At 49.5% G+C, this 17268-nt stretch overlaps 1 protein-coding gene across 1 annotated transcript; it reads left to right on the top strand.

Moving 5' to 3' along the window:
* Positions 1-4465: 4465 nt before the first annotated feature.
* Positions 4466-16187, top strand: WAS (WASP actin nucleation promoting factor). Its single transcript, XM_068533599.1, has 13 exons — positions 4466-4495; positions 9548-9713; positions 10084-10224; positions 11196-11282; positions 11384-11486; positions 11599-11640; positions 11734-11787; positions 12451-12625; positions 13635-13677; positions 13880-14033; positions 14243-14649; positions 14891-15005; positions 16048-16187. Exons 2-13 carry the CDS (start codon positions 9582-9584, stop codon positions 16101-16103), a joined length of 1509 nt encoding a protein of 502 aa, XP_068389700.1. The 5' UTR covers positions 4466-4495; positions 9548-9581; the 3' UTR covers positions 16104-16187.
* Positions 16188-17268: the final 1081 nt, after the last annotated feature.

Raw genomic sequence — 17268 nt, forward strand, 5'->3', positions numbered from 1 at the left:
TATAAACCAATTATAAGATATTTTACTCCATTTACTTGTTTTGATTTCAGTACAAAGTTTATTTCTTTTGGGAGAATAAATCTTTGGGATGAGGATCAGAAGCTGTCTAGCCACTAACTGCACTGTGGCCTGGCATCTACTTTTACCCTTTGTGAAATCCAAACCACTAGGACCTTCAGGGATATCACAAGCAGGTATTCAGAGCTTTGGGGAGGGAGGAGAGATTCTGTTTGGTAACTGGCCTCACTCAGTGCCGAATACCCGGCACTGCTATAATTATTTTATAATCAAAATTTTACATAAGGAGTTCATCTGTCTTTGATAAGACTGTTACTAATTATCAGGGAAAAAAAGCTTTGAAAGGATGAATATATTTCTCTTTTTTTTTTTAATTTTATTTATTTATTTATTTATTTTTGGCTGCGTTGGGTCTCCGCCGCTGCACACGGGCGTTCCCCAGCTGCGGCGAGCGGGGGCCACTCTCCGCTGCGGTGCGCGGGCTTCTCATTGCGGTGGCTACTCTTGTTGTGGAGCACGGGCTCTAGTCGCGCGGGCTTCAGTAGTTGTGGCATGTGGGCTCAGTAGTTGTGGCTCGCAGGCTCTAGAGCGCAGGCTCAGTAGTTGTGGCACACGGGCTCAGCCGCTCCGCGGCACGTGGGATCCTCCCGGACCAGGGCTCGAACCCGTGTCCCCCGCACCGACACGCGGACTCCCAACCACTGCGCCACCAAGGAAGCCCTATTTCTCTTTTTTTAATCCCTGCTCCCCCGAATATCCTGGGCCTGCATCTTGCTGCCCCATTCCATTGTGTAGCTTCCCCCCACCCCCAGCTGCCTAAATACTCTTAAACATTGACAAAATACCTTTCAGTTATAAATCAAAGAAAATCAAAAAGTTTCATTTCTTTAAAAGATTTTGTGGGGGGCTTCCCTGGTGGCGCAGTGGTTAGGAATCCACCTGTCAATGCCGGGGACGTGTATTCGAGCCCTGGTCCGGGAAGATCCCACATGCTGTAGACCAACTAAGCCCGAGCACCACAACTACTGAGCCTGCGCTCTAGAGCCTGCAAGTCACAACTACTGAAGCCCGCAAGCAGCAATGAAGACCCAACGCAGCCAAAAATAAATAAATAAATAAATAAAATTAAAAAAAATATTTTGTGGGAACTTCCCTGGCGGTCCAGTAGTTAAGACTCTGCGCTTCCACTGCAGGGGGGTACAGTTTCGATCCCTGGCCGGGGAACTAAGATCCCGAATGACGTGCACAGCGGCCAAAAAAAAAAAAAATTTTTACTTTGATTTCAAAAGACCATTGTTGGCAACAAAGAAGTTTTTACTTTATTTTTTTTTTTTTAAGATTTATTTTTGGCTGCATCGGGTCTTAGTTGTGGCGTGCGGGCTCTTCATGGTGGTGCGCGGGCTTCTTTCTAGTTGTGGCGTGAGGATTTTCTCTTCTCTAGTTGTGGCGCGCAGGCTCCAGGGCACGTGGGCTCTGTAGTTTGCAGCACGCGGGCTGTCGTCCAGGCGCTCGAGCTCAGTAGTTGTGGCGCGCGGGCTTAGTTGCCCCACGGCATGTGGGATCTTAGTTCCCTGACCAGGGATGGAACCCGCGTCCCCTGCACTGTAAGGCGGATTCTTTACCACTGGACCACCAGGGAAGTCCCTCAAAGAAGTTTTTAAAGCTTCCTGTCCAACTTGCAGCACTCACACAAGGTATGCTAACACTATGCATATGTACATCTTTATCACCCAATTTTCTGAAAGCTCTAGTGATTATAAGATTATAGACACACACAGTGGGTTCTCCCATAATTGCCAAACTTAGCAGATTAAAAAAACCCAAAACTCTTTTTCTCTTCAAGTTGCCTGTAATCAAGGTATAAACAAGTTGATGATGATGAAATCTGTATAATTTAAAGGGCTCCAGACATACAGTGCAAGCTCTATTTTTGGAGGTTTTTTTAAAAAAGCATTTTATTTTATTCAGATAGGCTCATCCTTTTATTCATAAGCTAAAGATCTTCTTCTGTTCCCCTCTGTCTTCTTTCATTGTATCACTTGGGGGCATATTTCTGTAATAGAGACTATATAGCTTATTGCATGTTGGGTTATACCATACTATAACCATTAGGGCAAGATCCCAAACAAAAACAATTCACCCCTCTCTATCTATGGCCCCTGAGTGGAGATACTAAATTGAAGTATGTATGTTACAAATCCAGCCACCATCAGAAAGAAACATTCAGTAATGACCAAGGGCCCACACTTTAACCAACCCTTTTATTTGTTCTACCCAGCACCCCAAGTGCCCATATACACACTTAAAATAACAATCTTCCTAGGATCAGAGCTGATACAAAGGCCAGCTTGTGTTTTCAGCAGTGAAGGCAGTGCTGGGCATAGACGTGGAGTTTCCAAGCGAATTAAGGGAAATTTGTCCTATCTGGCGAAAGCAGGGGACTCAGGGATCAGTCTTCCTAAAATTGGGGGCACTGTGTTAAATTATCAGCTGTCCCCTCCAGGGAATTCCCCGGCGGTCCAATGGTTAGGACTCCACACTTTCACTGCTGATGGCCCGGGTTCAATCCCTGGTCGGGCACTAAGATCCCACAAGTGCCGCAGCACGGCAAAAAAAAAAAAAAAATTAGAAAGAAAACCAGAAAACAGTCCCCTCCCTTTCAGCATGTGACTGACTCAGGGCAGTGAACAGGGGCCCCACTGCTCCATCTATATCATCTATATCTCTATCCCTATGAATCATGTATTTACTCATATTTATATTTTTTTATAATGCATGTAATCTATATTTATATTTTAATTTACATATATAACGTAAAAGTTGCAGACTTTAAAATCGGTAACTGGCTATATCGCCTATGATGTATATTAAATAACACATGTCAATCATAGCAATCCTGTCCCATCTGAGCAGGCCTAATGCTCCAAAACCATCACTTTGCACATTGAATACTGGGTAAAATGTTTATTCTCTTAAACACGTTTTGTCAAAGGCCTCGCCAGTTAGGGCTTTTAACTGCTGTAAGCTTTGTACCTGTTTTGTCAGTAAAATTAATAATTTTAATACATCGTATTTGAAGACCACAAGATGTTCACGCTGCGATTTACGGTCTTAGGAGAGCCAGACACCCCACCGTGCCCGTCCTACTGCAGCAGGATTTAATTTTATTAAAGTAACTTCTGAGGGGCTTCCCTGGTGGCACAGTGGTTAAGAATCCGCCTGCCAATGCAGGGGATACGGGTTTGAGCCCTGGTCCGGGAAGATCCCACATACGACAGAGCAACTAAGCCCGTGAGCCACAACTACTGAGCCCGTGAGCCACAACTACTGAGCCCGTGAGCCACAACTACTGAGCCAGTGCACCTAGAGACCATGCTCCACAGTAAGAGAAGCCACCGCAATGAGAAGCCCATGCACTGCAACGAAGAGTAGCTCACTGCAACTAGAGAAAGCCTGCACGCGGCAACAAAGACCCAATGCAGCCGAAAATAAGTAAATAAAATAAATTTATTAAAAAATTTAAAAAAATAAAAATTTTTCATTAAAAAAAATAAGGTAACTTTTGAGAGTTTTCCTAAAACCCTAACTCAAAGAACGCTTTTTATTTTGAGTAAACTATAGGGTAAATGAACGAAGAACCACTGGGCACAGGCATGAAAACCCTAGTGGGTGAGTTACAGAGTTTACGATTGTAACGCCCAGGGCACCAGGCGCCACGCCCTGATGTGCGATCTTAGTAAACCCCAGCAGTAAACTCCACCTTCTGCCCCTCCTACACTTGAACAATCTGAACCTCTGAGGCTGTATTCAAACCCACCACCCGAAATCCCCAAAGCCCGGCTTAAGTGGCCTGGCACACTGGTCTGGCATCTACTGCGCATGCCTCGAACCCATGACCAATGGGAGCCCGGAGCAAGGGAGCGGAGGCGGGACTATGTTATTCTCCGAACTCGCGTAGCTTCAAAGAACAGCGAGGACGAGAACTCGGTCATCGACCAATCAGAGGCCACGGCGGTCCCCTGCTCTCCCCGCCTGTGAGCCAATTGCCGGCTCCGGTGCGTCGCGAGCTGCTTCGAAATTAAGGAATCGAGGGGGTGGTGAAAGTGGTTAAGATGGCAGATGTGAGAAGGCTGAGGGCGAGACCAGAGAGTGAGGCTCGCCCGAAGCGGGCGGGAATCAGGAGGACAGGATGGGGATCTTGGGACAAGCAGGATTGCGACACTCCCCTCTCCATTAGGGAATGAGGCAGCCGTCGTATCCCTCCCCCACAAACAAAATGATATGTTGCAAGATGGCCACCCCCTCCGCAGTGGTATGATCCTGGGCGACAGCTCCATTTTGCGTTCCTCCCCACGCCCGCAGTGGTCCATTCCAGACTGCAGCGTTAACGCTCTTGGGCTCACACAGTCAAGGGAGTGGGCGGCCCTTGGGACCCACTGACCGGAAAGTTGAAACTCTTAGAGTCACACACACTCGGGTGTGTATCCTTCTGGTGTCACAGACTGGGAAGTAGACACTTGGGGTCACAGATCGGGGTAGGAGGTAGGGAGTACCCATTTAGGGAAAGCTGGTGGTGACTTTGAGGTTGTGGGCAGTGTAGGGACCAGGAGGGGACCTTTAGCACCCCGGCTGGTCCGAGGTTAGCAGCACAAACCTAGAAGGGAAGGAGAGAGCTGGCTGGCACAGTGTTTTCCCGTGCAGGTGGGAGGAGTAGGGCAGGAAACGTGTGGTGGGTTGGACCTCCGAGGTTGGCAGGGAGGTCTCCAGGAACATGTCACGGCCCTGGAAGGGTCTAGCTGGGCCCACACAATGGATCTCTGAGATGGACTTTGCAGCAAGGAAAAGTAGAGAAAGGGCAGTGGAAAGGTGGCCATGTTTGGTCTCTGACCATCCACCAATGGTGGTGGGACCTGAACGTCTGATGGAGGAGGGTGAGGAGAGGATTGGTGCAGGAGTGGGGAGAATGCTAGGCTGAGGGAAGGATAGTTAATTCATCCAAGTTACTCAGCTATTCCATGAAAACAAACAACAATGCAAGATTATAACATGTTAAGCTCTGCCCTCATCACATGAATTATCTCATTTAATCTTCCCAATAGTCACTACTATTATTATCTCCACTTTATGGGTGAGAGAACTGAGGCACTGAGGGGTTACCAGACTTTAAACAGCTGGTAAGTGCCAGAGCCAGAGCCAGGCTGTAGGGCTCCAGAATCTGGTTCTATCCACTGAGCAATTCTTATCTCTACAGTCGTCTCTGCTTTTCTGTGCACACCCTGTCCTCACTCCGTCCTGACCAGGACTAGAAATCAGCCCCTCTCCTGAGGGGCCCTAAAGCACCCATTTGCCCGTAGCATCAGTGAACAGTGTAGACATCTCTGTGGGAGGGGCTGGCCCCTGCACACTCTGAGCTGTTTTTCTTCCCTCTTTCCCCATGCAGGGAGGTGAAGAGAGGACAGGGGAGCCCAGTGGGAAGAGGGCAGTAAATCACAGCATAGATATCTAGACCGTACAATGATTATTCAACAAATATTGATTGAGCTTTTGCATGCAGGGTCTTATGCTAGGTGGTGGGGATATGGCAATGAACAAGACAGACGAGGGTCCGGTTCCTGCCTGCCCTGGGAGTGTGTTTGGGGAATTCCTGGTAGGCAGACTTTGGTTATCACAATGATGGGGGTGCTTTGGCGTTGAATAGGCAGGGGCCTGAGATGCTGGGGGACAGCTCCACACCACCAAGACTCGTAACATCCATGATTGTCATTCCTGGATGGTAAAAAGAGGCCTCCCAAAATGTTTCTTATGAAAAGGAAGCATTGGGTCCAAGGGTTGGGAACTGCTGTTTCCTTAGACCTGTCCCCAGGAAGCACCCCTCAGTCAGGGGTAGGGAGGACCACGAAGGGCAGGAAGGAAAGGGGAGGAGAAGGATGGCATGGCAAAGGAAATTTTGCCACCTTGGCCTCAGTTTGGCCTTTGAGGACAGCGGTAGTGAAACAGGAGGGAAAGGGGCAGGACACAACTTTTAAAAGAATGGCATAGCCATAGGACATGACAAAAACTGACTAGAACCGACTAGGTCCAAGATGGTGGAAGATTCAACTTCCAGTAGACCTTGAGTCCTCATTATACGCTCGCTCATTGTAATACGTTAGCATACACTAAATGACACACCCATCAGCGCCATGACAGTTCCAAAGCCAACCATAAAAGGTTAAAAATGGGTGGTGGCCCAATTCCTGGAAATCCCCGCCCCTTCCCCCAAACAGTTGGAATAATCCTCCCACTCATTAGCCTATGAAATTACCCAGCCCATAAAGACTAACCACGCTGTATTTCGGGGCCTCTCGCCTTCTGAGATGGCCCACACTCTGTCTGTGGAGTGCTTCTCCTAAGGCCATTCCTGCCTTTTGAGACGGACCGCATTCTGTCTATGGAATGTGTTTCTCTCTAAATGAATCCGCTTCTTACCTATCACTTTGTCTCTCACTGAATTCTTTCTGTAAGGAGACATCAAGAACCTGAGCTTCATTACGTTCTGAGACCAGGTGTGTGATCTCAATTAAAAGACAGTGGGTTCAAGTCCCAATCTGGGTTTTGGCTGGGTTCGAGTCCCAGCCTGTGGGTTCAAGTCCCAATCTCAGTTGTGCGTGATTTCAGCAGGACCCTGCCCATTCCTATATCTCCTCCGTGGGTTCGGTCGCGTGGCAGTGACTGGGGTGTAGAAGACGCTCCCATGTCTTATAACCGACAATGTCTTATTACCTACTCAGGACTTGAGGCATGGCAGTCAGAATCTTGTAAGCAGTATCCCCTCAAAATAAAGCAAAATAAGCACAAGATATAAACAGGAAATGACTCTTTGTCTGGTGATCCCTGGGGGTTGGCAGAGAGAGGTGATGCGGGAGCATCAGGTGGGTGTAAGTTATTAGGCATATCCTGGCTCTTGGGGGTTCCTGGGTATTCACTGGATTACTAAGAAGTACGTTAAAACTTCTGCTCCCCTCTGTGGTGGGCTGACTTGTAAGTATTCAATCCACTCTCCTGCTGAGAACAACCGGAAAAGCTAGATTAGGATTTTTGTTCTTTTTTAATCTATTTGAAGGCCCAGGAGAGCAAATTACCTTTGAGGTCATCACCTCACCAAATACTATCATCCAGTACAGAAAAGCAAGAGTTGATGGGAACAAATAAAAGTAAAATAAACCAGCTCCAAATTATTAGTGCAGGTCACCAGAGCAATTCAATAATCTGAATAAGATGAAAAATGATTGTGAAATGATGAATAAATCACTGTTTTCCAGGGTGGGGAAACTCATTCTATTAGGGACTAAAATAATAAAAATCTACTTTAGGTTTTTCATTTGGAGAAAAATATAAGTTTTAAACCTGTCTGCTCCTTAGAAGTAAGAACAGGAAATAATACAACTTTTAAATGTTAATTTACAAAATAACCAGCAAATGTAGCAGATGTTTAAAGCCCCCTGATGTAGACTTAAAGGAGACAGATCTAGGAGCGGAGAAAGAAGGAGAACTAAAGACAGAAAAGGAGCAGAAGAATTTTATCTCAGGCCCCATGTGGCATTTAACAGTTTAGGAACCATTTCTCACATAACTGGCCTCAGCTCCACCACTCACAAGCTGTGTGACCTCGGGCAAGTTAGCTAAGCTTCTCTGGGCCTCAGCTTCCCTATCAGTAAAATGTAGATAGCTGGAGTGCTTACCTCAGGGGGTCGTCTGTGCCCATGAAATGAGTACATAAGTGTGAGGCACTTAGAAAAAGATCAGAAAACACTAAATCAAATTAGACATTAATCCCTCATTCATTCCTTCAAGAAACATTTATTGAGTGTCTAGTTTGTGCCAGCTACTGGAGAGATGCCTGGGACACAGTGAGAGTTCAATGAACAGTGTCAACATGAATGAATGCAGTGGCTTCCTAAGGAAAAAGCAGGACCTTGCCCTAATGAACAGGCTGGAAGGGGCTCCAGGCCGGGAGGTATGAAATCACCCGGTAAGTTGGGAGCACCATTCGCTGAGTTGTGAGCAGAGAAAGGAGGGAGGGAGGTTGGAATTGCCACACCAGAAGGGGCCTTGAGCCTAGGCTTAGGAGAGAAGCTTGGCACCTGCAGGTGTGGGAGCCATACAGGTTTCCAGGTAGGACTGTGGGTCCTGCCTTGAGATGTGCTGTTTCCCTTCAGGTACCTGGGAGTGCCAGGCACACCCCAGACGTGCTCAGCTCCCCCAAGCTGCTGTATGTGTACCTGAGAACTTCGCGTCTCCAAACAGGCAACAGGCCCAGGGAGGAGTGGGGACTGAGCTGGCATTCACTTGGGGAAACAGTCTGTCAAAGTTAGAGCTACGCAAACCCTGCTATGCCCCAATTCCCCTCCTGAGAGTGTGCATGCCTACGTGGACCAGGAGATGCGTACAGGAGGGAACACAGTAGCCTTGCTGCCAACCACAAAAGCCAGAAACAGCTCAGATGTCTGTTAACAGGAGAATATGAATAAACAAATTGTACAGTAACACAACAGAATACTATATAGCAGTAACAGGCAAATACGAATCTTAGTAACAGAGCAGGCGTGGAGCATCCTGATGAAAAGTGCACACTCTGTACCCAACCCGCTTGGCATGCAACCTGGGCTCTACCACTTGCTAGCTAGGAGCTACTGGGGAAATCATTTAACCACTCTGTGCCTCAGTTTCCCTCCATCAAATGGACACGGTAAAAATCGTGTGTGTCCCCCGGGCTGATATGAGGATTTCAATGAGCCAATATTTCAATGAGTCAATATTTCAGAACAGTGCCTGGCACACACGTTCAGTGCTAATGAATGTTTGCTAGATAAATATAGAATGTTGAGTGGGGGGGGAAGGACAAGTCTCCAAATATTACATACTTTCAAAAGTTCAAAGGCAACAGCAACTAAACAAAATGTTGTTTAGGCATTTATATATGCTATAAAATCCGTTTCTTACAAAAAGGGGATGATAAACAGCAAGTAATTTGGGAGCTGCAGGGAGGCAGGGGTAGGGATGGGGAAGTTGAGCTGGGTGCGAGCAAGTTGTTGGGGTCTCAGGAGAGGGGTGGGATCCCAGGTGCTCGCTGTGTAATTAAAGGAAAAGCTTTAGCGCAGCAACCCTTCAGCGCTAGGGGCCTTGGACCTCGGGCCCCAGACTAACTAGATGCTTTGGGAAGGAAGGAGGCCGCCCAGCCCATGACTGCTCCCCGCCACACTGCAGAAATGCTGCAGTGGCCTAGCTCTTGCTGCCAGCCAACCAGGGGGAGGAGGGCCTGAGCTAGTTAGAGGGAGATGGGCCCCAGAGAGTAAGAAAAAAGGAGGAAGACATGAGCTGGTCCAAAACATGGGTCTAACCAGTCAAATGGAGGAGGGCCCCAGTCTAGGGGAGGAGGAGGAGGCCAGGCCCACCGAGGGGCCCCTGGAGGACTTGTTTCCCTTGTGGTTTTTTGCACTTCCTGTTCCCCTGCTCACTGCGAAAGTTCCTCTTCTTACCCTGCACTCAGAGCCTAGCCGGAGAGGACAAGGGCAGGAGGCACCATGAGTGGGGGCCCTTCGGGAGGCAGGCCTGGGGGCCGTGGAGGACCAGGGGTTCAGCAGAACATACCCTCCACCCTCCTCCAGGACCATGAGAACCAGCGACTCTTTGAGATGCTCGGACGGAAATGCTGGGTGAGCTGGGGATCTCCTGGCCCTCCCTGCCTCCCTTTCCTCTTCTTCCTCTCCTCCTCCTCTTCCGCCTCTTCATCTTCCCCATCCTCCCCCTCTCCTCCTTTCCCCCCCTTCCTCTCTCCTCATCTTCCCCATCCTCCTCTCTTTCTCTTTCTTGCCCTTGTCCTCTTCCTCTCCATCATCTCTCCTAGAATCCACTTACCCCCATTCACCAATCCCAGGAAGATCTCGATGACCATTCAGTTTCCCTCTGGCTGCAGCTCTTCCTTCAGAGCCATGACAGCCATGGGCAAGGAAGGACCAGGTCTGGTTCCCAGACCCTCTGGCTGCCCCTGACCAGATTCCACTGAGTCTTGCTCTCCCCTCCCAGACGCTGGCCACCGCGGTTGTTCAGCTGTACCTGGCGCTGCCCCGTGGAGCCGAGCACTGGACCAAGGAACATTGTGGGGCTGTGTGCTTCGTGAAGGATAACCCCCAGAAGTCTTACTTCATACGCCTTTACGGCCTTCAGGTGACCCCCGCCTCCCACTGGACAGACAACCCAGTTTTCAACCCACAAACCCAGAGCTGTGTCCATAGCCCTGAGCCCTCAGGCAGATCAATGAACCCCTGAGCCCCAGAACCAAAGACTTCATCCAAATGTCAACCTCTGGCTTGTCTTTCTAAGTCTGCGATGACTGGCCCCAGAGTCTTCATGTCAAGATCTATAACCCCAATATTAGTATACCTCCTAAGTCTAATCTGTTCCACAAACTCCAAAAAGATGACTACTGTATTTTTACCTGAACCTCCAATCTGTTTGAAACTCAACATTTTGGGTCTCAGAAATCGCCCATCAAAACTCCTGAACTCCAGAATTTTGCCTAGCTCCTAAGTCATAAATCTGTTCCACAAATGCTCAACCTAAACTCTCTAAGCATAAACCCCAAATTCATCCTTCTAAACCCTAAAGGTAGATCCAGTAGGACCACATCAAGATCCCAGGGCCATAAAATATTGACCAAACCCCTAAGCTGTAACTCTGCTCTACAAACCTCAAATTGCACAGACGTTGGCTGAACCCCCCTCCAAAATAACCTCCCAAGTCTATATGTCTGAACCTCAAATCTCAACCCCAACTCCCAATACTGGAGCCCTACCTGCCCAAATGAAGGCCCCCATAAAAGGGGGGATTTGGGATGATTCTATGAATGGGCTTAGTTTCCTAGGACTAGAGTCCAAAATCCTCAAATTCAAGCCCCCAAGTTCCACATCTAGGGCCCTGGACCCCAAGTCCAAATCTCTCACTGAAGTGTCTGATTCCCATACTGTACCTCAACCCTCCACATCTGACACCTAGACCCCCAACTCTCCGATGCAGAGCTGGAAATCTCCAAATCAGATCCCGGGCTCCCAAGTTTGTATACCATGTTCCCTGTCCAGAAAACAGAGGCCTGCCACCCAGGGCACGCCTCAGTGCCAGTGTGTTCCCCACTTCTCCAGGCTGGCCGGCTGCTCTGGGAACAGGAGCTGTACTCACAGCTGGTCTACTCCACTCCCACCCCCTTTTTCCACACCTTCGCTGGAGATGTAAGTGACCACCTAACCCCTGGGCCTCAGTTGGGGTGCAGGGAGGAGATGGGAAAGGTGTGGGGGACCTGGAAGGCCACTGACCCCCGACGCACGTGCAGGACTGCCAAGCGGGGCTGAACTTTGCAGACGAGGGTGAGGCCCAGGCCTTCCGGACCCTGGTGCAGGAGAAGATACAAAAACGAAATCAGAGGCAAGGTGGAGGTGAGGAGGCCTTGGGGGAGGAAAAGAGGTTGAGCAGAAGTGAGTGCAAGAGTGGGGAGCTGGAAAAGCCCCTCTCATGGTTCTGGTTCCCAGTCTACCTGTCTCTCCACAGACAGGCGCCAGCTCCCCCGTCCACCAGTACCAGCCAATGAAGGTGAGTCCTCTAGTGCAAGGAGGAGTAAGAAGGGGCTAGCCCAGGAACCTGTGGCAGGGTTGCGATAGCTCTCTACCCATTCCGTCTTCCCAGAGAGAAGAGGAGGGCTCCCACCCCTGCCCCCACACCCAGGTGGAGACCAAGGGGGTGAGTGCTGTTCTTCCCTGTGTCTCTACGTGGGCAGGTGGGTGGGGGGGGGGTGAATGGATATACAGATGGGGAGTGGGTGGATGGATGAGTAGGTGGGTGGGTGCAGCGATAAGTGGGTGAATGTGTGAGTGGATGGATTGGTGGTGGAAAGATGGTTGAACGGGGGCATGAATTGATGGAAGGATGAAAATATAGATAGATGTATAAGTGGGTGTAGAGATGTATAGGTGAGTGGGTATGTGGATAAATGGATGAATAGATGGATGGATGATTGAGTAAATTAGTTAATGAGTGAGTGATTGAATGAATTCGGCAGTGAATAAGTGAATAAGTGACATAACATTTCAATCGGTGAAGAAAGCAACTATTGAATGAGTGAACGAATAACTTAACAAATTAGTCGATGAGCCAGTGAATAAATGAGTCAGTACTTAAGTGATAAGCATGAGTAAATAAATAAATAAATGAATCAGTGAATGTATGGATGGTTTGTGGCACCCACCCACCCACTTCTCCATAAACCCTATCTGGACCCCTCACCCACTCCCTCCATGACCATCAAACACACAGATTCCCTCAACCATCTTCCTGTCTCTTGCTCCTATGCTCTGGTTGGTAGGTAAGTTTGTCAGTGGCCCAGTCACCCACTTTTCCCCACAGGCCCAGCAGCTGGCTCACTGTCCCTGGGGCTGGTGACAGTGGACATCCAGAACCCAGACATCACGAATTCACGATACCGTGGGCTCCCTGCACCTGGGCCTGGTCCAGGTGATAAGAAACGCTCAGGGAAGAAAAAGATCAGCAAGGCTGATATTGGGGCACCCAGTGGATTCAAGTGAGAACCTCTCCCCAGTGGGCCCACGGATCCTGGGGGTGGGGGAGCAGATGAGCAGGTGGATAGGAGGAGACTTGAGTGGATGGAAGGATGGGAAAATGGATGGGTGGGTGGGTGAGTAGGTAGATGAGTGGATGGGTAGGTGGGTGGGTTCAAAGCCGGGACTAGGGAGAGGCACCAAAGGCACCAAGGTTGCAAACTTTTACAGAGGCAGTCACTCTCCGGGTCATGCAACTACAATTCATGACTCAGAGAGTGAGTGCCTCCTGAAATTTTGCTCCCTAGGCACCTCACTCACCTCAATCTAGTCCCACCCTAGTCCCACCCTGGGTGGGCTGGTGGGTGAGTGGATGGGTGGGTAGATGGATAGTTGGATGAATGAATGAATGGGTGGGTTGGAGAATGAATAGATGATGGGTAAATGGGAAGTGGGTAGGTAGATGGATGGGTGAGTGGATGAGTATGTGGTCTGATGGGTATATAGGCTGATTTGTTCACAGACAAGGTGGATGGGGGTGGATAAGTGGCCAGATATGCAGATGAATGGACAGTTCAATGGGTAAATGGACAGAAGTGTGTGGTTGAATGGGTAGTCAAGTGAGTGAATGGATGGAAAGATGGGCACACGGGTAGATGGATGGGTGGATGGACAAGTGTGGGTTAGGACAGATTGGTGGACAAATGGGTAAATAGATGTGTGTGGACAGATGAGTGGGGAGACAAATGTATATAGATCAATGGTCCGACAGGTGAATGTGAATGGCTACGTGGGCAAATAGACGGGTGGATGGATGGTGGAAAGAGGGCTGGGCGGACAGATGGGTACCACAAACCATGGACCCCTTCTAGTTCCATAACTACTGCTCTCACTCATTCATTCACTTAAGACTCATTCATTAATTCTGGCCCCTCAGAGTCCCTCTGGGCAGGAGAGGGCAAGAGGGCTTCACTAGGAAGAGAGGGAAGGAAGGGCCGTGGGGCTTCACTGGGGTCTCCTCACCTCCCCCAGACATGTCAGCCACGTGGGGTGGGACCCCCAGAATGGATTTGACGTGAGTAACTCCAAAGTCCCCTGGACCCCACTCAACTCCCACCTACCTTTCCATAGTCCACTGCTCCAGACCTACCCCCAGACCCCACCCTTCCCACACCCCTCTTAGATCCCTCTCTGGGGTGGACCCCATGATAATCTGTGCCCCTTCCCTCCCCACCTTATTCCCCTACCCCTGCCCTGGCCTTTTTCCTCCTGGGCAGGTGAACAACCTGGACCCAGATCTGCGGAGCCTGTTCTCCAAGGCGGGAATCAGTGAGGCCCAGCTCACTGATGCAGAGACCTCCAAATTTATCTATGACTTCATTGAGAACCAGGGCGGGCTGGAGGCTGTGCGGAAGGAGATGAGGCGCCAGGGTGAGCCCCCCTCTTTCTGGACACCCCCTTCTTCTCCAACCCTGGTAGCTGATCTCTAAGAGATACACTGCAGGCACTCAGTCCTCATGGAAACCCCTATACCGCTTGAATTGGGAGTTGGTCGGTTAGGGTACCCATTTTACAAATGAGCAAAACTGAGGCTCTGAAGAAAACTATAATAATAGCTCTGTGTTATCTTTCCCCCTCAGAGCCGCTTCCACCGCCCCCACCGCCATCCCGAGGAGGGAACCAGCCCCCCCGGCCCCCAGCTGTGGGGAGTAACAAGGGTCGCCCTGGCCCACTACCCCCTGTACCTTCGGGAGGTGCTCCTCCCCCACCAACTCCCCGGGGGCCCCCACCCCCGGGCCGAGGGGGCCCTCCGCCACCACCCCCTCCAGCCACTGGACGCTCTGTACCACCGCCCCCTCCCCCCCCTGGAGCTGGGGGGCCGCCCCTGCCTCCGCCACCACCGCCACCACCGCCACCACCCAGCTCTGGGGACGGACCGATCGCTCCCCCACCCCCTCCTTCTCTGGGGCTTGTGGGGGGCCTGGCCCCTGGTGGGGGTCGGGGGGCGCTTTTGGATCAAATCCGGCAGGGAATTCAGCTGAACAAGGTGAGGGCCGGCGTGATGGAGGATTGGGGGACTGGGACTCTGGGGTGTGCTGCACAAGTCAGGATATTAGGGGGCCAGGGCCGAGACTGATGGGGGTCCCAGGATTTGGGGGTTGAGTGATAGGGTTGGGAGGTTGGTGGGGAGGCTGGAGTGTGTGGGAGGAGAAAGGATGATGAGGGGCGGGGAGAAGCGCTCCTCTCACAGGCCCTGAGCCCTGTGTGCTGGACCCTGCTTGCTGCAGACCCCTGGGGCCCCAGAGAGCTCAGCGCTGCAACCGCCACCTCAGAGCTCCGAGGGGCTGGTGGGGGCCCTGATGCACGTGATGCAGAAGAGAAGCAGAGCCATCCACTCCTCGGGTGAGAGCCCCCCCTCCCCTGCGAGCCTGCCACTCGGAGCCCATCCTGCCAGGACCCCGACCCTGGTTCCCAGCTAGTGTCAGCCTAAAAACACCCCTAACAGCCACCATCAATAGTAACATTAGCCCCATCTGTTGATGAGAGCATGAACATGAATCTTTAATCAGTCTCTTTTTCTACAATGTTAACTGTCATTATGTAACAGTAATATGATTAACTCTATCTTTGACAATAATATTAACAGTAATCCCATATGTTCAATAGTATTAACATTAGCCCACTATGTGATGATAATATTATAAAGAACCCCATCTTTGATCATCATATTGACTCTAACTCCATGTGTCAACAGATTAACCTTAACACATTATGTGATAATATTATAACTAACCCAATCTTTTACAATAACGTTGACATTAATCCCTTAATGTGTCAACAATATTGTCATTTATGACAATTATATGAGCATAATATTAACCTCATCCTGTTATGTGACAATAATATAATTAACTCCAACTTTGACAATAATACTAACATCAACCCCAGAGTCTGTTCACAAGATAAACATGAATCCATTACATGACACTATCATAACGAACCTCATCTTTGACCATGACATCATCATTAACCCCATTCCGTGTCAACAATGTTAACCTTAACCCATTATGAAACAATAATATTGTAATTTCCTCCACCTTTGCTAATATTTAAATCCACCCCATTAAGTGATAAGTCTGTTAAAATTAACCCTTTGTGTGACAGTAATATCCCAACTAACCACACATTTTTGACAATAATATTAACCTCGACTCCAACTAGAACCCAGACCCCAGCTATAGTCCCTAACTTGCCCCTAAATCTCCCTCCTTTGAGGGGGCCCCTTCTTCATCCAACACACAGGCCCCAGATCTAATTTCCAAGCACGAGATCTCAGTCCGCCAGGGCCCTGAGTCCCAACCTCCCAGGCCCTAGTAACCCGCCTCCCCAGGGCTTTTGAACCCTCCTGCCCATCCTGAGTTCCACTCTTTCTCTCTCCCTCTAGACGAAGGGGAGGACCAGGCCGGCGATGACGATGAGGATGATGAATGGGACGACTGAGTCACCACCACCACCACCCCCCCCCACTGTTCTGTGCTCACTCCCCTGGCAGCCCTGCTCGCCACCCTCCACTCTCAGCTTCCAGGCCCCTAAGTCCCATTTCTTCCCCACCCACCCCTTCAATGCTGTTATCTCTGACTGCCCCCCGCCCGACACTCACCCTAGCAATAGCAGGGGACCTTTTTATACACAATTTCTCAGTTCTCCTCACTCACTCAAGGATTTTTAAACAAAAATAAAATAACTGTCTTTTTGTTTCTTTAAATCTTAGTTCCTTTATATTCCAAATGTGGGAATTTGGGGTCCTTTTTCCTCCGAAGTCCCTTTTATTCCCATTTCATTTATTTAACCTTATAGGTATACATTCATTCATTCATTTGTTCCCTCGGTCATTTAGCCTGTATTTCTTTGTTTCCTTCTGCCCTTCTTTCTTTCCACAGATATTTATTGCCAGGCACTACTTTAGGGGCTAGGGATAAAGCAGTGGGAAAAAAACAACAAAAATTCTTGGTCTTGTGAGGTCAACATTCTAGGGCAGAAGACACACAAGAAACAAGGAATTAAATCGAAACAAAAGATAGTTATAGGACTTCCCTGGTGGTGCAGTGGTTAAGAATCCGCCTGCCAATGCAGGGGACACGGGTTCGAGCCCTGGTCCGGGAAGATCCCACATGCCGCGGAGCAACTAAGCCCGTGCGCCACAACTACTGGGCCTGCACTCTAGAGCCCACGAGCCACAACTACTGAGCCCACATGCCACAACTACTGAAGCCCGCGCACCTAGAGCCCGTGCTCCTCAACAAGAGAAGCCATCACAATGAGAAGTCTGCGCACTGCAACGAAGAGTAGCCCCCACTCGCCACAACTAGAGAAAGCCTGCGTGCAGCAACAAAGACCCAACACAGCCAAAAAATAAATTTAATTAATTAATTAATTTAAAAAAAAGATAGTTATAGATCATGATAAGTGCTATGATGTGCTGAGGGGAAGTGACATTAAGATGGAATGTTCAGGGAAAGCCACTTGGAGGAGGTGACCGTTATTCTGGATCTAAAGAGAGAGGAATCAACCATGTGAATATTTGGGGAGAAGGGCATTCCAGGCAGAGGGAACAGCCAGTGCAAAGGCCCTGAGGTGGGAAAAAGCTTGGTGTGAGGCTGAGTGT

The sequence above is a fragment of the Eschrichtius robustus genome, chromosome X (genome assembly GCF_028021215.1).
Source record: "Eschrichtius robustus isolate mEscRob2 chromosome X, mEscRob2.pri, whole genome shotgun sequence".
Lineage (NCBI taxonomy): Eukaryota > Metazoa > Chordata > Mammalia > Artiodactyla > Eschrichtiidae > Eschrichtius > Eschrichtius robustus.